The sequence below is a fragment of the Cydia fagiglandana genome, chromosome 18 (assembly GCF_963556715.1).
Source record: "Cydia fagiglandana chromosome 18, ilCydFagi1.1, whole genome shotgun sequence".
NCBI classification, from domain to species: Eukaryota; Metazoa; Arthropoda; class Insecta; order Lepidoptera; family Tortricidae; genus Cydia; species Cydia fagiglandana.
Window position 1 is genome coordinate 14821227 of NC_085949.1, and position 26306 is coordinate 14847532.

At 38.5% G+C, this 26306-nt stretch overlaps 1 protein-coding gene across 3 annotated transcripts in view; it reads right to left on the reverse strand.

Moving 5' to 3' along the window:
• The window catches only part of LOC134673218 (transcription factor kayak), a 57415-nt gene that overhangs the window by 22502 nt on the left and 8607 nt on the right, over window positions 1-26306 (reverse strand). The window contains exon 1 of one of the 3 annotated variants that reach the window (XM_063531166.1): window positions 11024-11272. The exons of the other annotated variants lie outside the window; for them this stretch is intronic. Coding sequence (XP_063387236.1) covers window positions 11024-11125 — 102 coding nt within the window. The 5' untranslated portion in view covers window positions 11126-11272. Of the gene's footprint in view, window positions 1-11023; window positions 11273-26306 lie in introns of those variants that run through there. 3 annotated transcript variants of the gene reach the window in all.

Genomic DNA, 26306 nt, shown 5'->3' on the forward strand with positions numbered 1-26306 from the left:
AAAATATAGAACTATTTTCATATTATTTCAGAAATATAATATGAAAATAAGAATGCTTACAAGCAAGTATACCTAATTATCACCATCAGGATGTATGTACCTACTGCCTACAATGCTTAATAAGGTTTTTTTTTTTAAACTTTTCATAAACTTAAGGTTGACTGGTAGAGAATGCCTTATGGCATTAAGTCCGCCTTTTGTACTATAAGATTTTTCTTTTGTGCAATAAAGATTAAATAAATAAATAAATAAATAAACTTAGGACACATATTAAATTTAAAGGTGGTAAATTTTGTATGCACCTCTGTGATAAACGTCGCAGGGCTAGTGAAAAACTGTATTTTATTATCATTATATTGATTACATGTGAAGTGTTATTCATACACGTCTGACCTAAATATAACATTCATTATTATCAATCAGATAATCAGACATGTTATTGTAAGAGTGCATTTCGCCAACCTGCATTCAATGCACCGATGCAGTTTATCGTCGGCTTAACGATAACAAATTAATACGTGAATATTATTTTGGAAACAACTGAAAACTGTGACACACTTTATTTGATTTTCAGTTAAAATAAATTTGTAAACAGAGTTGTCAATTAAAAAAAGACACGTAATAATTAAATCAAACGTAAATAAGTAACATTTTCTTAAAATTATGTCACTTAGATTTAAGCCCTATCCTCTAAGTTCCAAGAGCATTGTATTTTTTTAATTGAGAAACTTCAAAGTATAAATTTGAATACGGAAAATAGGTTGTATGTTGTATGCTGAGCGTCAAGAGGCCCATGTTGAATAAGTTTTAAATCTGATTCATTTAAACTTTAAACCAACAGCAGAGGATCTGCCCACATGACGATACTAAGCTTTGCTTATCTAAGAGTTCATCCATCTAGCAAATGTGACAATTAGAGGCACATTTGAGCCCACGGCGGCACAATGGCGATGCAAATATCGCGATTATGGCAAGGTTGACGCGCGGGTTCGTTCAACTGACCGCGAGCGATGACACGCCGCGCCGTCACATGTGCACGCGCTGATCCAAAACCGGCGAAGTGTGACCTCCCATCAGGAATAGCTGTTAAGGATTGTAAGGTCACGCTTATATTGGCTCTGAGGCGCTTGCTGGAGTGATCAGAATACCTCGAGCCTCTCAACCACCCAAAAGCAGAGGACATCAAATGTATAACTTCCGTGCGTTATTAATTGTTTTAGAGTACCTATCTTCTAATTAATTAAAGACTGACAGTGTCGTCAGAACACATGGCTTATCAGGAAAGTCTACGTGAGAGTATGTCAAGATATATACTAGAAACTGTAAGCTAAAAATAAGTCACCGTGACGAAAAAAATAAGCAAATATTTTTACGTCAGGTGACCGATAACAGGACACGTGGTTAGAGGCAATCAGGGTAAAAATTCTAGAAAATTTACGATAATGATGCAATTCTGTGCAAACTAAAATGAAGGAAGATAACAACTCACATTGGGGAAGCCCCACGCAATAACACAAACAAAGATCCGAAGTTGTTTTAAAATATTGAAACTTACCAAATCCCTTTAACTGCAATCCCAAAACACAACACAAATCACAATGTATACAATTTCAGTACAAAAAACTTCACAAAACTTGTCGAAACCTGATACAAACAAACGGTACGCGTGCGCGCAACGAAAACAATCGAGTGACAGATGTCGGGCCGCGTCGGAAAACCCCTCGGAAACTACGCGCGGAGTGCGAATATTACGCCTCGACTGGACAAAGGTTTTGTTAGATAAAGCCGAGCCAGCGAACACAGGCGCGCGGTCAGCGGTAGACCGTGGAGTGAGGCTCGCGCGCCGGCCCCGCCGCCGTCTGATAAGCCTGGCGCGACGCCCCCCGGCGACGCCTACGGCGGTGGGGACCCGGCGCCGCTGCACCGAGCACACCCTCGCCACCGCCAGACGGGCCCCCTCGCAATGCACCCACGCAATTTCAAAACTGCACAACAGAAAATCAACTTTCCACTCCTTAAAAAGACGAGGAAACGGCGATTTCGAAACGGCAGCCCAGATATAAGAGAACAATGAGGCGCGAACAAACGCTGAACCTTTTTAGAGTCCTCCTAATTGGGTTCGCAGCGCGGCCGGCAGAAATTCAATATGCAACGCGATCCGCTCACCACATAAACGGAATAATTGAATTAGTGCGAGCTTGTCGGGCACGAGCAGCCGAGCCGCCGGGCCTGGCCCGTGCCCACCTATGTAGCAGTGTCGAAATAGGGTAATTGCTTTCGCCCCGCTAAGGTTAATCTCAATACAGCACCGACCTCTTGCTCAAAACCGCAAAACGAAAGCGGCAGCTCCATGAAATCCACAGTATAAAGAGTTATTGCCCATAACTTAGCTGGTTTATGCAGTATAACCATTGCAGCGGTTCTAAGTGGTTCACGGTATACCAAATAGGCAAAACTTTGACCTTTAACGACTTGGAAACATAAAAGGGGAGTTTCTATCATGTGGACATATAGGAGCCCGCATTTTTATATTAAAATTATCCAGTCATTAAATGTTTTATTAGTCGTTGAAAAGAACTCCCCCTCACTCTATCCTACGTTACATTAATCTTCTTAGATTAAACTTACTTAATACGCTCAAAAATGAAGGTAAACCAGCCAAATAATATGTTATGTCATTATATGGATTTCATTTCCAGTAATACTGAAAGGAAAAAAATACTGGAACGTCAAGTTGCATGTGCAGACTAGACCGCTCGACCGCAGCAAAGACAGAGAGCGATTGAGGAAAATTATCAGTTAATCTATTTACTGAACGTTTAACTTTAAAAAGATGTTCGTAAATATTTACTTCAGAAAAAATTGTACTATAGGTACCTATATACATCAACATTAAAAGTCTGGATCCAAGTAAGGTCTGGATGGGGGAAAAACATGGGTAGGTAATATCGGTTTATTAATTTGATTTATATTAAACTTTATTGCACATCAATTACAAAAGGCAGACTTAATGCTTCGTGGCATTCTCTACCAGTCACCCATAGGGCCAAACAGAAAAATTACCATTAATGTACAAGGGGAGTCAATTTAAAATGAAGTGACCTTTTATTCGTTCAATTTGATTTACGAACTGCGTAGGAGTGGTAAAATACAAAATTGGATTCCGAGAATGGCAAACATGCGGCCATTCGGAACAGATTAATTTCGATGCTCAAACGCTCATTGGCCAGCAACCGTACACTTGTTAAATATTGTGGACAAAGGAGTTACGCCGTGGCGGACTGTTAATGATTTCTAGCCTAATGACCACGCCATGTAATTCTTAATACCTGTCCAGTTAAATCGTAACATTTTAATGAGTAGACATAGCAAAATTATTTACAGTTAACAATTAAACTTAACAATATTGTTCCGCTCAACAGTGAATTTCCACGTAACAAAATTCCATGCAAACGGAATGTCGTTAAGTTGAAATATTGCTCGTCAATAAAAAGTTCGCGTCGTATAACCCACGTGATGGTGTATGGGAGGAATCTGGTAAAAAATATTCAAATAACATTGAAGTTGAAGCCGCAGTCGTAAACATTTACGAGTGCATTACTCTCGGCCGGCTTGCCCGTGTAAATGATGCTTCAAACGAACAATTTATGCCGCATGAAAGAATTACTCTGTCCAGCGATTCCTCTTCATTTACCTTTAAATTCTCGGACATATAAAATCACAATCAAAGCCCTTTACAGAACAAGATGATTGAGCACAGCATAAAAAAGTTTACCGTCCATTGTGTCCGTTAAAATATTTATATTTGTGTCACATAACTCAACATCAACCAAAAATCTGGTCTGGTTAGGCCCACATTTATTATGAGATTAATCTTTTCAAACAATTTGACCTTTTCATCTGACGAGGGTTCATTAAATAATGGCGTCGGTATTGGTGGCGAGGTTATTGTGCCGTCTATCACAATTTTTGTAGTAGGCGGGCATTCAATCCACGCGTATGATGCTCTTTGTATTGAGGATTAAGCTAGGATAGCCAAATCGATCTCATTTCTGATAAATATTTCAAACGTGTCATGCTCGAATGACCTGACATGTGAACCTCCCAGCGATTATGGTGGATAATAATTATAATAATCGAATTCCAAGAACGTTTGTTATCATAATGAAGCAAAAACACCTTCGACACTATTAAAACATGTACGTGTTATATTAGTATGTTACGATCCATATTATTACCAATATCAAACACATTTGTCTATTCTACACAGTACATACTCGTATTATGTACGCGTATAATCTTTTGTGTAAAAGCGTAAGTAGCGTAACCAATAGCTTAGCAGCGCAAGGAAAAAACTACCACATTACCAAGCACATCAGTATGCAGTTAAACAAACGTAGTCCTTGTTACATTTTATGTTCATGATGTAATGCACGTGCATGACATCTTTTAATAAGGCGAGGCGGAAACATAGAAAATGTTAGTAATCCAAAGAGCCGCGGGCACGATTCTTGTCCATAATCGGAACAAGGACTTAGCAGCTGCTGTAAATATCAGTTCCATGCTTATTACTGTGACGTAATTATTATTGCTTTGTGAAACAAAGAAAATTAAGTTCGCGGTAATGCCTTTGTTTTAACTGAGTATAATAGGTTGTTTAATATTTTCTAAATAATATTTGTTATATTATAATAACCAGGTGTTCTAATTAAGTAAGTAGAGATATGGTTAAAAAAGGCACGTGTAGAATGTCCGGTGGTGTGGAATGCAGACCGAGCCGATATGATGAGTCACCGTCCAGGTCGGCAAGCTTCGACACCCTAATAACGGACCTCCCAGGCCATCTTTTCGGAAGCCGACGATGCAATATCGAGTACCGTTCCAATAACCCACGGGACACTTTTGTGAATTCCGACAAAAAGCCACAGCTATATTTTCGCTTCCCTTTGTATTTCAAAGAAGGGTCTCGAATTGCCGTTTGGGACGTCTCTGTTGCAGGTAAACAAAGAATTAAGTGGTAATAAAGGCGGTAAAATTGGCGAGTTTTGTACCAAGAATAAAGTTACAATAGGAGATAAAAGAGCCGTTAAATATCGTTCAAATAACTTGTACAGAATATAGCATATATTTGTCCGGTAAGCGAGCGTAGCTTAAGGTACGATACTCGGACCGCGCATCAATCAACGACATATTTTTTGACCTTTTAGAATCATTTTACTTTCCATTACTTTACATTTGGAATGTGCATCGGAGTGACCTATTATTCTCACACTCGAGGATAATTTATACAGAATTCTAACCGACAGTGATAAATGTAAACATTTATACATAATGTTCGATTGGACTGTATAAACAGGAAGCTTTTTCCGTAAATGATACTGTATTATTAACAGCTTTGAATTTAATTATAATAAAATAATTGAATATAACTAAAGGACGTCACAAAGTGTACTTAATTTATTTTGGAGTTAATTACACAAAGATATTCCTCATTCTATCTAATAGGCATAACACAACATAACATACGAAGGCAATAATTGTATTCAAAACTAAGGATATGCCTTCCCCAGAATTAATTTGCATCATTATTAATCTAAAAGCATTTATTTAAATGACATTATTAAAGACCGTAGAAAATCCATTTCAACACGCCAACAAAAAACGTGAAAGCCCAACCGATAAACAGACCTTCCGAGGGGCAATAAAGAAGCGAATTACAAGGGAAATCAGCAGGGCGATAATGTTCGTCAACGTGGGAGGTTGGTTATGGTTTGACAGCAGACAGCGCGCAGGCGCGGTGACATAGTGCTACCACGGCCAACAAAGCTGCGCCTCGGAATTACGACTCTACAGATACTTCCCGCCCTAGACATGAAAAGACGCAGCTAAGATGAATTCCCTTCCAAGATACGCTCTTTGTTTCCTTCTTTGTCGGGCACGACTGATGTTTTCAGTGCAGAGATAGACAAATGACCCATGTCATTTTGTTTAGCTGAGCTCCTTTTGTTTATTTTTTTTTTCCTTTTCAGGGTTACGAACCGGATAACAACCCTAATCCTCAAGTATAATGATTAAGATTTATTGGAGTTTAAAATCCAAAAGCATGTTTAGAAAAGAAACAAAAAACACGACAAAAAGTTGACATGTTGGTATGTCGCTACTAGAGAAGTTCTTAAAATTCTTTCTCTACATGGACGATTACCTAATTATTTCCCTAAAAAAGTTATCAGGTACAGCTGAGTGCGTGTCAGAAGTAATGTATTGTAGACAATAGAAACACTTTACGTAATGGTTGGAGGGACAGTTGCTGTGGTTATCTGGTCGAGTGGTCGTAAAGAAGTCACTTGGAACTTTACTACTGTAAGTTTGCGTGAAAGCTGATTTGAGTTTGGTATTCGGAGCTACCTTTTGTCTTTTGAAATAATCAGGAGCATATTGTTGTTGAAGCTTGACGAAGTTTTGGTTCATATTTGAAATTTAGTGGTGGAATAAATCATACTTTTGTAGAAAAAGTAGGTTAAATAAATATTTAACAAAGAGAGAACGGTCTAAGACGAAGTAAAAATCTACTTTTTGACTGGTCCATATCACCTCGGCACATAAAAATACCCATATACCGAGCATTAATAATAATCACTGATGGTAATATTTACAAAAGAACCAAAACTAAATAAGAAAAGAAATAAAAAGAGGATCAACTTCCCGTAACAAAAAATATATCTTTACTCTTTAAAGCTATCAAAATAAAATACAGTAGGTAGTCTACGTTATATTCTTGCAAACAAGCGACGCTAATTAAACGTTAAAGAAAATTAATACCTATTCTTACAAAATATTGTTACCAATCTCGGTCAACAAATTTAAACTGACAGGTGTGCAAGATGCCAGGCCAATAAACTGGTCATTACATCGCCCGTGTCATCGTTGTTTTGTGTTCGCTAACGATTTACTTCCGATGCTCTAGGCGGTGACTCATCTTTCGCAGAATGCTATCTGCTACGCAATCCACTGTCTTAATGTTGATGTAACGCGATAATACGGGCATTATTTCTGACAATGTACAGAGTGAGAAAGGTTGTCAATATTTAATTAATTATCTGACCTGATTCACAGACCTTTGCACTCTTTTTGTTAAATACCACATTGATGTTGATGGCCAAGATCATAAATGAGTCACACCCGATGGTCGATGGTCACCGATCAGTTTGCAACTCCAAGGCTGTCACATCTTATGCACGTGGACTTTTTAAAGATTTTTCTGAAAATACCTACGCTTTGTTAATATTGTTAACACAGCGCAGCTTCGGCGTTACTACCAGAAACAACACAACATACACAATAATATTAGACAGAAAACCTCAACTACGTTCATCTATGTAAGTACCTACCTACAACGTAAAGCCACTGTCTGTAGATATAAGACAAATCATCACTCCCAAAAACTCCCAGTAAGTATTTATCACCAATGTAGTAGTAACTAATAGTTTCCTGTTACCAGCAGGTGGTAACAAGACAGTTAACTACTGGGAATAACACTGACTAGGCTTAGTCAATTTGCCTCCAAGAGCTATCAAAAGACGTCTCCTTGGTTCCATATCAGACAACTCCGTCAATTAGGTATGTAACTAGAGCAAATTGTCCACATCCGGGCCGTATTAGCTGGAATCATTTACTAGGTGTCGGACAATCAAACATCTGCCGGGGTCAATCATTACTTAAATCTGCTTAGCGTATCAATATACTTGACAATGTATAGTTAAAATTAATTAAGATTTCCGAATGTTACTTAAGAGCTCTTCCTACCATTCATGATGTTTAGAAAATACACTGGGATAAGTAATTTTGCTAGAACGTCTTTTCCTCCATGAAAGTCACTATTAAAAAGCGAAGTTTTTCTAAATTTTAACCATTGCTTGACAATATACCCCTTCTTAATAGGTTTCTAGTAAAACATACTTCCTTTTAATTAAAGATATAGGTATTCCTTTTGATAAATGAATGACCTCCGTAGAGTTAAGGTAATTTTTTTCATGCCCTTTGAACAATTGTTAGCTTATCTGTTATCACTATCAATGGTATCACCTGTTAACTCATTAACTATTCCACAGAAAACGCAACGTTCAGTATTAACTTAATGAGTTTTATTAATCCAAAACATATTCCTGATATTCCTCAAGAACGCAAGAGAAATCGCGATAATGCTAATCATTTTCTTGTATTAAGTGTTTATTGTGATGATTTAGAAGGTCCCTTGGCTTGGGTTTTAGAAATACTGCCAAAGACTTTTAACATATGTTTGTCAATATCATCGACAGACATGATAGATCCTTATGATACCGACGATATTCATAACACCTATTCTATCTCAACACACACTAACAGCCGTTTGAAAACCATTTTGAATTTGGAATTTGTTACGTGAGAATACGGTAGACAATTGAATGAGTTTTCTAATGGCTGCTATCTGGTTTCCTGGGGGCAGTAATGGGAGCAACACTCTAAAACACCCAACAAGGAGTTGTACGTACAGGTAGAAGTATAAAGGAGCAAATACCTAGGGACTCCTAGCACACTAAAAGCGGTAGTCAGCAACCTGAAAACATTGCTAAGCTTCATGGAGGAGCTGGGGTGATTAGAATAGCGCTACCTCGTTTCACGCAAAATAGGCACAATTGTTGTCGATTTGCGGAAAATGCCCAGAAGCACTAACTAAGGTGTTGTACGTGCGTCCAGCCGCGTTGCGTGGGGGGTTTCCCCAACATGAAGGAGTTCGTAGAACGCGCGCGGATATAGGAGAAATTGCTCAACGCAAAGTGGGTCAAGTTAGCCGGACTCGACGTTTCGCAGCAAAGGTTGCCCGACGTCGGCGCCGATCGGCGAATCCGGTTGTGCTCTTGCGCAAACTGTCTTGTTTATCAGATCGCTAAAAAGATCGAGACAATATGCAATGCTAGAGTGCATTCCAGATTTAAAAGCTTAACGTATTCTACTAATGGCTTCGATACCTGCGAGGGACAGTTTACCTCGTTATGAGGTAATCCATTTATAATGGACATGGTTTTTTCACTAGGCTGGAAAATACTGGTAAAACCCAAGGATTTCATTCATACTTTGCAATAACAACGAGTTTACGCAAATCATCCTGTGGTCAGTGACGCAAATAAAAACAATGGTCCTGTTTTCGTATTACTAACGAGTCGATAACTTGAATAAGGATATATGAACAGTGAAGTTTCAAATGCAAACATATCCTTTAGAATGGGAATGGGTATTAAGTATAAGTAGTAGGCCCATTATGGTGTGACAAGTGGCATTAACAAACAAAGCTGAATCACTTGGCTTACCACAACTGATACGAGTCTATTAAAAGGAGATTGACTTTTAAACTATCAGTCTACTAATGGCATGGCGTTATGTATTTACTTAAAACAATAGACCAATACCCTTAAGAAAGGCAATTGCATTCCTTCCAATTGAAGTTTTCTCATTTGAACTATTGCGTAGTTACTTCCCATCCATACACCTCTAGTTTAGATTTTGTATGTAAAGACATACGGCATATGAACAAATAATCTTCGTCAACCTCCTTCATGCAGAGAAACTTAAAATGGCAGCCATTGTTTAGGGATAAAAAACATCACATAGCAGTCTCCCTAGTCAGCACAGCTCATCCCGTAACACCGTTTACACCGGACTTTATCACACACATAAGTACAACATTTTGCTGCAGATCACAGTCAAACCAAGAGTCTACAGTGGTAATTAAGCATGTCCCAATCAAGCTGACAATTGCGTAAGCAAAACATTTACCCTCTGAACTGACGCAACGTAAAGGTAAATCTTGCAACGCGGAGCCATAAGACGAAGTATTGAACTTTTCACATAAGGAAAGTAATCAAGGCGCAAATTTCCAAAAGTTAAGTTAAAGCAATCGAGGTCAAGATGCCGAGTTCGAGGAATCGCCGTAGTGGGGACGACGCATTGACGTCACCGTCACCGTGGCCGTGACGTCTGGTGGCGTGAGCAGGGACAGAGAAAGTGAGAAAACCCGACAAGTGCTAACATGTCATTTGTAAACCTATTGACTAGTTTAAATCTGATACAAGTGATTTTTCTAGAAAAGTTTTCCATGATTTCCGAGACGTAAATAACTAGATTAGAAGTGTAAACAAGACAAGCTAATCTTGGTAAGACTGCGATATCGTTAAAACCGATAAGTTTGAAGGTAGAAAAAAACATTGCGCATGTTTTGAACAACATGATACGACGTATATTGTAAACGTAGCGCCATCTGTGAGAATGGCGATGAAGCTTTAAAAAAAATAAAGACTCGATGAAAATGAATTGCTTCGAAGAAGTAAACATATTCCATGTAAATTGTTATAAATGAACGTATTTACATTTAAAACATAAAAGCGACGGTTGAAAAGGCAAGGTCTTCGACCGTTTTCCGAGAAATAATGGGCCGATGACGTCACGGTTAGAAAGAAACGCACATATTAATCTTATCCTTATCACACGCGGACGGGAGCAATGGCGTAAGGTACTCCAAATGACAGACCAATATGCGAACACTATTGGTGGAACTATTAAACATTTATTAGTCCACAAGTGTTCTTGTTTTTCGACCACTAATTACGCAAACAATGCAACACTTAATTCCTACATTCATTATCATTAACTAGCGATAACTTTATTCAAGACGAATAACAACAAACGCGGAAGTTTGAAAACAGATTCTCGAAACTTTCTGAACTACATACTTATTGCAAAATATTTGGTAACACGCGTAATAAGTTAAGACATTAGAAAATGAACACTGACAAAGATTTAACTTTTAAATCTGTTCACATATAAATTAGGATACGGTGATAACGGAGAGCAAAGTTAGCTAAAATCAGCGTACAAAAAAGTTCGGGGAAACTTTTTTCGGGCCATAAATATGTGGCCATTGTTCTAGCAAATATCCGAATTCTTCCATATGCAGATTTTACCCCACATAGCACTTAATTATCAAACTCACCACTGGCTTGCTGTATTCATCATTCTGGTATTCGAACATTGTCGCGAACATAAGACTACTATCGTCTTGTTCGCTGTAGTAATACGGCACTCGCTGAGACATGAAGCTGGATTCTCAAAAACCGTTCAAAACAACACAGAAAAGTTTTGCAAAGTTCAGGCGCGGTACGTTACGGTTGTCAGTGATAAGGTATGACTCATACGAAGGCTGTGTCGAGCGCGAACGCGGGCTTCTAGTATGTGTTTTAATATCAGACTGACTCAGATCGCGGCCCGCGGCCGGTTTTGTATAGCGACTAGCCGCACCGCGCACGCGCGAGAATCAGCACACAACTGAAACGCCTCAAGTACATAACTATTCCAACAATCCGCTTGCAACGCCAAATCGTTTTCCAGTTTTTCAGATTCTGTGAATCATGAATTTCAGCGACATACTGGTAAATATTTTGGCTGTGAATTGTATCGACTTTTGCTGAAGGTTACGATAGCTGGGACTTGGGTCTGAAAGTTGGCAAGTGTTCAACTTATCTGTAGTACTGAACTCTGTTTCGGAGAACTGAAATCGTTAGGAGGTTCTGGCAATCGTAATGAATACATAATAGGAGAGCGAAATTAAAAAGATTACTTTATTATTAATGCCGTTTGAACTAAATATATTGCAAGACAAAGCAGATAATTGGTATAAACTGGACTGTAAACTAGTTGAGGTCTCGAGCAAAACACTTCATGTTCAGGACGTAAAAACAGGAAAATCTAACGATTATTTCCTATAAGACTTTAGGGAAAATAAATTGAAATAATAAAGTCTCATATTTACATTGAAACACAAAATAATAATTACAGAAAAAACTCAAACTGAAATCAGTGAAGTCGTAACATAAGATCAAAGTAATACGGTTTTCTGGGGCAGTGCGCGACCTAGCCAAGTGAAAATCAAGTCAAGTAAGTATACAAAGTGTAAGAAGTAACGTCCCGATACATCTTTATTTTTCAATCGGTGTTGATAAACTGTTGTCATCTTGGCTACGGGCCCTGGCTTGATTGGCTAAAAATTGCTTCGCCTAAATAGGTTGTTTTGGGTTGGAAAATGACTAAAACTAACCAATTAGTACGTAGGGTACGTACTTAAATTGAAATACGAATGGCAAATGACTAGTGGAAGAAAACAATATTTTTTGTATTGTGTAGTAGAGAAGTCTCTAACAACACAACAAACACAATACAAACGTGTAAGTCTAAACGTATTATAAATAACATAATACATGTCTAAAACAAGTCTAAAAGTAAAATGTAAATAACATAATACATAATGAAGAGTTTTTCTGTATCTAATATATTATTTCTCATCTCAAAACTCTCATGTAGGACTGGACTGAGAAGTACAGCAATATCAACTCAATGACGATGAAAACGGGCAACGGACCCATTTTGATTGCTCTTAAATGTGTTAAAGATAAACCTATAAATCACCAAACTGACGTAGAGCAAACTGCAACTAGCCCTTCTAATAAAACAAAGGTGAACGACTGAATGAAAATGATACATTCATATCCGATTCGTGTTTAAATCCAAATGTATGCACATATTATTTACAACGCATTACATATCCTTGCAGACAACTAGTCAGTTGTGACATATCTCTCAAAAAGACATCCGACTATTCAATACTGAGTCTAAAATATGCACAAGTGTAGTATATCTTATCGTTTAGTACATTTGTCTCTACCATTACACTTTCTACACAAACTATGACACCTAATTAAAATACAATTTATGGTGTAGTTGGACAATGTTTACATGAATCGACCACTAGTTTAGTATGAATGGAAAGCATGACAATACACAATTTCTGAAGTATATAGTCTTTGGAATCGTGTTCACTGTATATAGACCTCGAATTAACGCTTCATTGTAAGTCTACATTCTAAAGTAATGCAACTGATTTTCACAGATAATTAGGTCTTAGGCCTTCGGGGTGGGAAAACAAAACTCGTTAGGCAATAACTGACTTCCCGGCTTCCAAAGTTTATGTATGTGTTTTACGTAAACGTAGAGACACCTCACGTTAGTAAAAGACGAAGCTGTGGAGTACACGACGTTGCCGAGGCAACAAGAGAGTAGGTGGGGTAGGTGGGATCTGAACTTATTGAACACAGCCTTCATCAGAAAGAAATTGAAAGCTGCAATGTATCTGAAGCTAAAATGTCTAGTAGGGTAAAGTGGAAAAAGACTAGACGGATGGCATAGGAATAATTGCCAGAGAGAATGAGAGCGTTAGCAAAGAAATGAGCGCTATATACTTAATATCATATCATAGACCATAATACCCTTGCAGTTCTTGCATATTTAAGCCGTATTTCCTACAGCACAGTTGACGATAAGTTTTGCGACGTAACCGCCAGAACTTATGTCTTATCGCGCAATTTCACGGATGCTGTGGCTTGCAGCGATATCGTAGATCGGACCTATTCAACCATTCATATTTGTACAAATCTCCATCTCGGTAACGGGCCGGGGACACGAACGCAGCTGCTGAGGCTATAAATTACTTATCCCGGTTTCCTATCTAGTTACCAGTTTCGAGATATTCACTGCGATTACCATTTACAAACTTGTGCTGATTTTACTGCTATTTCTAACCAATCTAAAAATCTAAATGTAGAACATTGTATCTTAGAAGTTTTTTCCCCAAATGCCCTATCAAAATTCCATTTTGTACGACGACAAGAAGAAACTCATCTCATCATTCTCTAGTCTATAATATAATCTACTCACTGCGTTCGAGCGCCAAATTACCTCGACAGAAATGGGTGCCTTTCAACCCTTGGTTAACAATCTACCATTTTTCTGGTGTTGCTTATGAAGTTATGAATCTTATGCGTCGATGTTAGTAAACCATCTGGTGACTATTGGTTGCTGGTGGCATGATATTGCGGGTAGGTATATTATATCCCAAGTAGCACAGATAGCTCTATAACTACTCACTTTTAGTTCTATCTAACGCTCTGTGCGTATTAAAGGTCTTCGCACACTATATCAACTCCACGCCACTTCGGCAGCACCTCTACTCACACTCTTGATGAGTAGTCAACTAGTTGATCCACCCAATGGTCACTAGTGGGCAATGCGTTGTCAACGAGTGGACAACGCGGTGTCAACGAATTAGGCCGCCAAATGGTTACCCGTCACGCGTCAGTCGCAAACGCATAGTCGTTGCGGGGACGACGTGTGGTCAATGCGTGGCAAACGTGTCGGAGTTGACCTTTAGTGTACGACGCGTAGACCACACGTCGTACACTACTTTAATATATTTTTTGAAATTAAACCTAGAAATTCTGACATAGGGCTTAAATTTCAATATTTGGCATAGAATCGAGTCGCCGTTGAGTTGTTGTAATGTGCGAAGACCTTAAGACACTTATAACAGCACACTCGTGGTCCTACAGCTGTATAATAGATTTCAGTGATATTTATATAGCTTAGGGCTGATTAAAAGCTGCATTTCGGCTCTGAAAACTACCATTAATACGCAAAGAGTGATATTAAGGTATATTTGCTACGAACCTATACAGCTTTAAGGGTTATCGAATGCTTTAACCGTTATAAGGTCTGTTTAGTGGATAAAATTACGCCATGTGCTGTATAAGGAGGTAATTGTGGACTTTTATTACGTTGACTTATTAAGGGAGCACAAGTGAACTATTATGAAGCTAATAGATGTATAATGGAAAACATGTGGCACATTATACAGCTTTTCGCTTAACATGTTTACCGCTAAGCAGCTTTTATTACGCTGACTTTTAAGGGACCACGAGTGAACTAATATGAAGCCAATAGACGCATAATGGAACACCTGTGGCGCATAATACAGCTTATCGCTGAACGTGTTTACCGCTAAGCAGCTTTTATTACGCTGACTTTTTAAGGAAGCATGAATGAACTATTATGAAGCCAATAGACGTATAATGGAACATACGTGGCGCATAATACAGCTTATCGCTGAACATGTTTACCGCTAAGCAGCTTTTATTACGCTGACTTTTAAGGGAGCACGAGTGAACTAATATGAAGCCAATAGACCTATAAATGAAACACATGTGGCGCATAATACTGCTTATCACTGAAGATGTTTACCGCTAAAGCAGCTTTTATTTTGCTGACTTATTATAAGGGAGAACGAGTGAACTGTTATGAAACCAATAGACGTATAATCGAACACATGTGGCGCATAATACGGCTTAGCGCTGAACATGTTTACCGCTAAGCAGCCTATTATACTACCATTGAGACTGTGTGTATAGCGGCTATTTAAACGTTCACAAGATGCCTTATAACTGTTTAGAGGTTCACTAGTGTATCGAAAGAACGACTTGGACTTTATAGTGGTTCACTTAAGTATCTTAATCAGATATATAACAGTCGTATGCTGCATATTAGAATTTTAACGGTTCACGTTGCTTTTTAACATTGACCGCCATTTTATTGTATATAACCTACAAAATTTAAATTACTTTTCCAACTTTTAAGGGCAACAATAACGTTTTGTGCATGAGTTCTTAACCTAAATCACTAGTTTAGCACTTCCTATAACGTATTATTAACTTTTTATCTCATAATTCCGTCCAAACCACTAAAGTAGTTTTTACACAATAGCTTATTTATATCATTAATTTAAATAAATCCTGATTATTCTCGTGGCGCATTGAAATTTTCTTAGATAATGTATATATATAATGTCAATAAACTTGCATTCCCAAACATCTTTCTCACATTAATATATAAAAGATCATGTTCTAACATTTAACTAAACACTTTAACAAAATGACTTATGGTGTTGTTGCGCTAAAGGTTTTTGCTTCAATATAAATATACGATAAGACGCAGATGGCCAAGCGTGATCGAGCTCGCGTAAAATTTCGACAAAGCCCTTCAGATAGTAATCGTCAGAAGTATCTATCGTTACGTAACCGCTGCAATAAGGTCTGCAGGGAGTCAAAACGTCGATACATCCACAGTTCCATTGATGAATGTCCCCCCGCTAAATTATGGAAGTTCTTAAAATCACTCGGGGTGGGCAAATCTCAATCTAGTTCATCCAGTATCCTCGATATAAATGGCATTAACCAATACTTCAGTACTTCCCCAGTTACTCTAGACCGTTCCCTTAAACATTCTACCTTGTCACTTCTTGCAGCTTCTACAACCAACGCCAGCGTAGATCCTTTTGAACTCGGCTGTATTTCTGCACAAGAGACCCAAGCAATCCTCAAAACTATTAAAACGAAAGCCGTCGGTGACGATAACCTTAGTGTAGATATGCTCATGCTCGTGGCGGATTTTATTTCTCCTATCATCTCTAACATTATTAATTTCTCCCTTTCCAGTGGCACGTTTCCGGCATCCTGGAAGTATGCACATGTCATTCCTCTCCCAAAAACCTCCAATCCAGCATCTTTCTCCCAATATCGTCCTATCTCCATTCTTCCTATACTATCAAAAATTATTGAACATTTCGTTAACCGTCGCCTGCAATCCCATCTTAATAAAAATTCATTGTTTAACCCTCTCCAATCTGGGTTTCGCCCCGGGCATAGCACAGTCACCGCTTTGGTTAAAGTTACCGACGACATTCGTTTTAATATAGAGTGCAAAAAGCTAACTGTCCTTGTTCTTCTTGATTTTAGTAGTGCCTTCGACACTGTAGACTTTGACATCCTTCTAGGCACACTCAGCACTCTAAAAATCTCACAAACTTCCCTCTCGTGGTTTCATAGCTACCTTTCTGGCAGACGCCAGCGGGTCAGAGTAGATGACAAGCTGTCCGACTGGTGTGAGCTCACCGCTGGCGTCCCGCAAGGAGGAGTGCTTTCTCCCCTTCTCTTCTCTATTTTTATTAATGGCATCACCGAAGCACTTACATCATCATACCATCTTTACGCAGACGATCTTCAGATTTATGCAGCGGCCAGTATAGATGATCTTCCTTCATTGATTACTCAAATCAACCTTGATTTGAAATCCATACGGGACTGGGCGTGCAAATTTGGTTTGAAAATCAATGCTAGGAAGTCGCAGGCGATTATAATTGGTAGTCCTTATTATGTAAGCAAGCTTTCGGACATGGTGGTACCCGACATTTTGTTTGATGGGACTAATATCCCTCTCTCCTCTACTGTCCGAAATTTGGGTATCACCATGGATCAGACGCTTTCTTGGTCTCCCCATGTTGCTGAGGTGAGTAAAAAAGTTTTTGGATCCCTCCACTCTCTTCGACGGCTGCAGAATTTTCTCCCACTTCATACTAAACTGACTCTTGCCCGTTCGCTCTTGCTCCCTCTGCTAGACTATGGTGACGTTGCGTATCTGGACCTTAATGAGGAATTGCTGGATAAACTTGAGCGTTTACAAAATGTTTGCATCAAGTATATATTTGGCCTCCGTAAATATGATCACGTCTCCAACTTTCGCTCCCAGCTCGAATGGTTACCGATCCGCCGACGCAGAGATGTGCATGTCGTGTCGTTGCTGTTCAATATACTCTTCAACCCCCGTTCCCCATCTTACCTAACGGAAAGATTTAGCTATCTGGCTGAAGGAAGTGATCACCGTTTACGATCTAGCTGTAATCTCACGCTTACTATTCCGCCTAATAAGACGCGAACATATGCAAATTCTTTTACGGTGCGCGCTGTGAAGTTGTGGAACGAGTTGCCCCTGTCGCTCAGGCGGTCCCAGTCTGTGGCGTCACTCAAGGCTAATCTGAAGAAGCTTTGGCTTTCCAATCAGCGTGATCTGGTTAAGTACTAACCTTTATTTCTACTTTAAACTTGTGTATATATATATATATATATATATTGTATTGTATTGTATGTATGCTAGTATGTATTTTATGTATTTTATTCGATAATATTATTTATGTATTTTATGAGTTGACAATACGTTAGTTTACTTTTTCTAAATATTACTGTACATCCCGTAAGTTTGTCTATCTGACCTGACTGGAGTTTTCCTCTCATCTAATCGAAGGTTAGCTGGAAGAGATCCCTTATAGGGATAAGTTCGCCTTTGTACTTCCATTACTGTAATTTATTTTTGTAAACCTGTGTTGTGTACAATAAAGTGATTACTGTTCAGCGGTGAGGTGGATAATGCCGGTTCAGTTGAGGCGAAGATAATTAAAACCGTCTTGTATAGTCACAAATAATTATATTATCAAAAGCACAAGTTACATATTTAGGTGTAATGTGAAGTATAAATTATTCTCGTTCCCATGGTAATATAATTCAAGGATAGAACAATACCATAGATAACTATGAAAAGGAATTAGTCTTCTGTTGGACTTGCCAACATGCTGGGGCGGGCCGAAACCTTCGCCTTAAATAATAATAAGTCCATCATTTGCTACTAAAATAGGTATAACCTCATTACCCAGCATCATGGTATAATCCAATTAAAGAAACTTATGTTTACAATGAAGGCTAAACAATAAAGAGTAACATCTTATTAAACGTTATTCAAATCCTACAGAAAAAACAAGAGAAAATCAATATTATTGACATCATCCTAAGAAATATTACCTAAATAACAACAAATACAATGCATATGTTGATAAACGCAAGAAAGAGAACTAAATGTACTCTCTTTAACTTCTAAGTAGTGTTAACAAGGCAGCAGTTTACCTGCAAACACTTAAGAGTTATAATCAAAGAAACAAGAACCTTGTCAAACTATAAACTTAGCTTACACACATATTTAGACATACTTAGTGTCCAAACTTAAAGCTGTATTAAAACACAATGCATAAAAGCTTACTTATACAATAGAAAATTATTCAATGGGTAACACAGCAAAACCGCTTAAAGATCGTTTGTACACCTTTTTATTAGGTGCCAAGAGGTCTACAACGCGTACCTTATTATCATCACCAGGATATACTTTAACAATTCTGGCCATGGGCCATGTCATGGGGGGAGAGAACCAATTAGCTGAGCTGTACAATTTAAATGCATCACAGGATCATCAGACTCTGGTGCAATCCTATGCGGCACAGCAACGTATTGCCTTTCACTTTGTGCCAAGCTATTCACCAGTGTTTGCTGGTCTTGCCGAAGCTGCTGTTAAAAGCACTAAGTACCACTTAAAGCGTATATTGCAGGCTTATGTACTGACGTATGAACAACTTAATACTATTTTATGTCATGCATTAAACAATCTTTATCTGCATTAAAGAATTTAAATGTAAGTACGGATAATTGGAATCCTATTATATTGGCTATTTTGTACCGTAAATTAGACACCTACACGTCACGGGCATACCAATTGGAGCGTGATGACACTGAGGAGCCCACAGTCACCGAGTTCCTGCTGTACTTGGAGAAACGCGCCTTGGCACTGGAGAATGCTGAGCCGTCGCCCACACCCGGGAAGTCTCACCACAAGGCAGTGGTGAATGTGACAGCGACTGCCTCGCCTGCCTGCAGTTATTGTAAGTCTAATCACCGACTGTTTGACTGTAGCAAATTTAAAATGCTTACTAGTAGTGAAAGGATAGCTTTCAGCAAAAATAATGACCTATGCTCTGTCTGTCTAAACAAACACAATGGAAAGTGCCGCTTTCATTTCCGGTGCAGTACTTGCAAACAGGCTCATAATACCTTACTGCATCCGGACTCGGCTAACCAACCCCAAGTTTTTTTAATATCAAACTTGGGGCATAATGGGGTACTATTGCCCACAGTCAGAGTGAAGCTTTATTCACGGACAGGTAGTGAGGTTCATGTGAAAGCTCTTTTAGATTGTTGTTCACAAAGCTCTTTAGCCACCACTAAATTAATAAATGTTTTAGGATTGACCCCAAGCAAGGACAACAGCAACATAATTGGTGCTGGAGGAAAAAGTACTGATACACAGTATTCTATTCCTTTAGATGTGTATTCTTTGACCATGCCTTACCGAGTCACTGCGAATTGCAATGTAATGGAAAAAATTACATGCCAGCTGCCACAAAATGCGATCAAATTGGACGCTATTAATATACCTGATGGGATCACTCTGTCTGATGCTGATTTCCATCAGCCATCTGAGATCAATTTACTTCTAGGTGCTGACATATTTTTCCAGGTCCTCCTTCTGGAGCCAGTTCCGGGTCAGCAGGAGCGGTCTGCGCAGCCTGTTGAAGACCCAGCCAGTCTACACCCGACGGTTGTAAATACAAAGTTTGGCTACATCATAGGTGGGGCTTTACCACGACAACAAACCAGTGACAAATGTAAGGTAACGCTTTTATGTACACAATGTGACTCAAGTCTTAATGACAGTCTACAAAGATTTTGGAATGTAGAGAGCATACCTGAAACCTTTTGTGAACGCATGTCGGAGCATCAAATGTGTGAAGATACTTTTAAGAGCACAACGGTGTTAGAAAATAACAAGTTTCAGGTTGACTTGCCTTTGAAAGTTCCTTTGAATGAGGTCAATGATGTGCTTGGTAGCTCTTTTGATATGGCTTATTATAGGTTCCTTAACCTCGAAAAAAGATTGCACAAAAATATAAATTTGCTATCAGATTATGAAAAGTTCATCAATGAATATGTGGACTTGAAGCATGGGCACTATATTGACTTCAATCAATTGGATTTTGAGAATGATCCTCTATACTTTGCATCCCATCATGCTGTAATTAATGACTCTAGCAAAACTACACGTACCCGGGTAGTCTTTGACTGTTCCTTGCAAACTAACAAAAAGGTATCGCTTAATGACATTTTGCTTAACGGACCTCCGGTACAAAAAGAGTTGTTTGACATAATGCTTTTGTTCCGATTAGGCAACTATACCTTCTCCACAGACATACGACGCATGTTTCGATGTGTTGATGTTAATCCGATGCATGCCAAATTGCAAAATATATTGTGGAGAAGCAATCCCGATGAGCCTCTAAAATGCATACAGCTAGATACTGTTACCTATGGGCAAAAGAGTAGTACATATTTAAGCACTCGATGCTTACTAGAGTTAGCAGATAGGTTTGAAAGTGATTTCCCACTTGCAGCTTATATATTAAGAAATTGCACCTATGTAGATGATATGTGTTTTTCAAACTCCGATTTAAAGGTTATGATGGAAGCCAAATCGCAATTAAGGGAGTTGTTAAGTAAGGGTAGTTTCAATACACACAAGTGGGCATCTAATGATCAGAGAGTCTTAGAGGGCATTCCCAACGATAAACGGCAGTTTGATGACTTAGACTTCCAGAAAGATAATTTATATTTAAAGACGTTAGGTTTAAAACTGAATATGCGAGACGATGTCTTTGTTTTTTCTTGCCCCGAGGCCTTTAAAAAGGAAAAACCTACCAAAAAAGAAATATTAAGCTATATTTCGAAATTTTATGATCCGCTAGGTTTTATAGCGCCAATTATCATGAAGGCAAAGGCTTTCATGCAAAAAATATATGCTGAAAAAATAGGTTGGAATGAGGTTCCTTCAGCTATGCTGCTTCAGGAGTGGTCTTCATTTGCTTCCAAATTATCTCAAATGGAACCCTTCACTATTAATAGGAACCTGCATATCCCCTCCAATGCTTCTGCATTGCAATTGATAGGTTTTGCTGATGCATGTAGCACGACTGGTTACGGCTGTTGTGTGTATCTTCGGGTGGTCGACGAACACGGTAATGCTTCACTTTCATTACTTTGTGCTAAATCTCGAATCAACCCCCGCAATAAGGATACGCTCACCATAGCTCGCTTAGAACTGTGTGCCATGCTACTATTATCTAAACTAATCGCTCGAGTTTATGAATCGCTAAAATCGCAATTAAATATACAAGATGTATATCTGTTTTCTGACTCGCAAATTGCGCTAGCATGGGTGAAAACAGAGCCTTTAAGGCTCCAAGCTTTGGTTGCCAATCGGGTCAGGTTGATTCGAGATCTCACAGATAGATGGCGCTGGCTGTATGTACCCAGTGGAGAAAATCCGAGCGACTGCTTGAGCAGAGGTACAGATCCAGATGAGCTGCGTCACATACCCATGTGGCTGCACGGCCCAAGCTTTCTACAGGAAGGTAACTATAATTTTAATGATAAGCCTAACCCTCCTACAATCGATGACCTACCTGAATTGAAAAAGGCGCCCTCTAGTGCCAAGGTGACGTTAGTTACCCAAAAAGGATCAGATCCTTACGATTTCTTAGAAAGGTTTTCTGATCTCAACAAAATGGTAAGGGTAATGGCCTATATAATGAGGTTTTGCTCTAATTTAAAAACTAAAGACACAAATAATCTTGAGTATCTCTCCGCTAAGGAGCTTCAATTAGCTTTACTTCAGATTATAAAACGTGAGCAAGGCATTTACTTCAAACATGAAATTGAGAGTCTCAAGGCTAACTTAGATAATGTTAAAGGTTCGCTCAACTCCTTACATCCTTTTCTTGACAATCATGGTTTGCTGAGAGTTGGTGGCAGAATAAAAAACGCAAATGTGTCATACTCACAAAGACATCCTGTAATACTACCAAGGGAATCTCGCATAACAAAGCTTATTGTAAAGCACGAGCACCTTAGGCTGCTACATTCTCCGCCCAAGTTATTATTGTCAAGCGTAAATGATAAATATTGGATTGTAAATGGTCTTAGCTATGTAAAAAGTATAGTTAACAAATGCTTACCTTGTTTCAGAATGAAAGCTCAGTGTGCAAAACAGCTGATGGGTTCTTTGCCACCTGAAAGGGTCACGGCTTGCCGAGCATTCCAAAAAGTCGGCATCGACTTTGCAGGTCCGATAGCAGTAAAGAATTCTCGCGTAAGAAGAGCTTTACAGACAAAAGGCTATATATGCGTATTTGTTTGTTTTGTGACAAAGGCTATACATCTGGAGCTCTCTTCAGACTTAACCACTGATGCTTTCCTTGCATGTTTCAAGCGATTCATAGCGCGAAGAGGCCTTCCTACCGACGTATTTTGTGACAATGGTGGATGCTTTAAGGGGGCAAAGAACCAATTAGCTGAGCTGTACAATTTAAATGCATCACAGGATCATCAGACTCTGGTGCAATCCTATGCGGCACAGCAACGTATTGCCTTTCACTTTGTGCCAAGCTATTCACCAGTGTTTGCTGGTCTTGCCGAAGCTGCTGTTAAAAGCACTAAGTACCACTTAAAGCGTATATTGCAGGCTTATGTACTGACGTATGAACAACTTAATACTATTTTATGTCAAATTGAAGGGACCCTGAATTCTAGGCCACTTTTGCCTGTAACTGCTGACGATATTAACGATTACAGCTACCTTACGCCTGGCCACTTTCTGATTGGTACTTCTATGACATCCTTCCCGGAAGCGGACTTGGCCGAGTTACCTAATAATAGATTAAAGTTCTGGGAGATCTGTAACAAGGTTAAAGGCCACTTTTGGAAGGTATGGCATAAGTATTATTTGAATGTATTACAATGTCGTCCCAAGTGGCGCGATAGCCAACCAAATGTTAAAGTTGGTTCGTTAGTTATTATGAGAGAGCCTAACTCTCCTCCCATGACATGGCCCATGGCCAGAATTGTTAAAGTGTATCCTGGTGATGATGATAAGGTACGCGTTGTAGACCTCTTGGCACCTAATAAAAAGGTGTACAAACGATCTTTAAGCGGTTTCGCTGTGTTACCCATTGAATAATTTTCTATTTTATAAGTAAGCCTTTATGCATTGTGTTTTTAATACACCTTTAAGTTTGGACACTAGGTATGTCTAAATATGTGTGTAAGCTAAGTTTATAGTTTGACAAGGTTCTTGTTTCTTTGATTATAACTCTTAAGTGTTTGCAGGTAAACTGCTGCCTTGTTAACACTACTTAGAAGTTAAAGAGAGTACATTTAGTTCTCTTTCTTGCGTTTATCAACATATGCGTTGTATTTGTTGTTATTTAGGTAATATTTCTTAGGATGATCTCAATAATATTGATTTTCTCTTGGTTTTTTCTGTAGGATTTGAATAACGTTTAATAAGATGTTACTCTTTATTGTTTAGCTTTCATTGTAAACATAAGTTTCTTTAATTGGATTATACCATGATGCTGGGTAATGAGGTTATACCTATTTTAGTAGCAAATTATGGACTTATTATTATTTAAGGCGAAGGTTTCGGCCCGCCCCAGCATGTTGGCAAGTCCAACAGAAGACTAATTCCTTTTCATAGTTATCTATGGTATTGTTCTATCCTTGAATTATATTACCATGGGAACGAGAATAATTTATACTTCACATTACACCTAAATATGTAACTTGTGCTTTTGATAATATAATTATTTGTGACTATACAAGTCGGGTTTAATTATCTTCGCCTCAACTGAACCGGCATTATCCACCTCACCGCTGAACAATTACTACTACTACTACTACTACTAAATATGTTTTTTAAGGCAGAGGTGTAAAAGTATGTTAATAATTATCTTTTATTCAGCCCAACGTCAATCTTTCCCGGTATTAGGGCGCACATGTGACATATTAACTGAATAAAGGGTAACTGGTGGTCTCTTACCCAGTCAATATACACCTCTTATAACTCCTGTTAACCCTTATAATTCCATTAAATTGCTGCTACAATGCTCTTAAACAGCTATGTGAACTTAAGGCTGCATAATTTGTGCCCATTTAAGAGTTATAAAAGCTGAAAAGAGGCTTATACAGCTCTTATGCAGCTTTTTTATTCCAGCTTCAACCGTATTCGTACTTCATTATGCGGCTGCTATACAGCTAATCTGTGCTACTTGGGATGTGTTTGAAGGCATATAAACATAATTATAAAGATAATATGTATAGTGAGTTTTTCCTCACAACACAGAGCATTGACTCTACGACTCTACTAGTATTAGATTGGGCTTATAAGCTAATGCCTACAGGAAATATATATTCCTTCTTAATTCTAGTTGGATTGTCCTCAATTGTCTGATGTATAGGTATTATTAATGTTAACAACACATACATAATGTCATGTTATGAGATATAAATACTATAAATATAATAAAACAACCGTTTTACTGCAACGTAATGATAAACGATGGTCAATAAAAACCTGCTTATGTTATTGTTGCAGTTGTTTACCTAGGTATGTAAACCTACATATTTAATGAACTCGCGCGGCCTGGCATATGTAAGTAAATGAAACCAGGCAGACAAAACAATTTCTACCTAAATTAAAGTGGCCCACTGATTAACAGTCCGCCGGACGGTATCGGCCTGTCAGTTAGAACAAAATTTTGACAGTTCCGAACAATTGACAGGCCGATACCGTCCGGCGGATTGTTAATACGTGGGCCCCTTAAAACAAGTGCGAGTCGGACTCGCCCACCGAGGGATAAAGGGGCAACAGAAACACATCATTTGTGAAAATTTCAACTGTGATAGCTAGTCACGGTTCATGAGTTACAGCCTGTGGAGACAGACAGACAGACGGACAGTGGAGTCCCAAGGGTATAAGGAGGCCATAGGAATCATTCGACAAATAATAGTCATGCCAAATGCTTCTTATTCGGCAAGGTCCTTATTCACGGTTCTATTGGAACCACTGAAACCAAGAAGGAGGTTACGTATTAAAGTAACGATGTCACGCCAGTGCTCTAACCCTTTCTTAAGGGTGAGTCTCTTGAAAGTTACCTACTTGACAGTTTACTTTCAAGAGTATCAAGGCAATAAATTAATGTCTAAATTGTCTAACTAAAAGAGAATCCTGCAAGAGACAAAAAATCAAGGATAGGTGAACAACCTACGCCCAAAATTGTTCTTGGAACCGCCAAATCACTCATACACGTGTATACACCAGCAATAGATAATGTGCGCCGATCGTGCTAAGATCTTTTGTTGTAAACGACAACAAACCGCAAAATACATAAAGTCGCAACTCGTACATAAATCCGCGTTTCTGAAAGGTTTCTAAAAGACATCGTATAAGTCATAGACTTAAGGTCTAAAACACAAAACAAGTTTGAAACTGATTATAAAACTAAAAACGTAAAATTATTTAGGTTTAGGAGTTTAGGTGACGTCAGACACGCTTTTATTGATTTATTAGAAATGTTTACATCACTACGATTGATAAGATTGCACTATCAATACGATGTCCGGTGCTTTTCCTCATTTTTAGGCATTTTGCAAGGATTCCTTATAGTGTTTCCTTATCTTTTTTTTTATTCGTAGAAATGATCGGTATATTGCCGGCAATTGAACCCAGGACTTGGAAACTCAAGGCAAGTAATTATAGTTTCAAATTTCAGACTGTTTTATATCATTCCA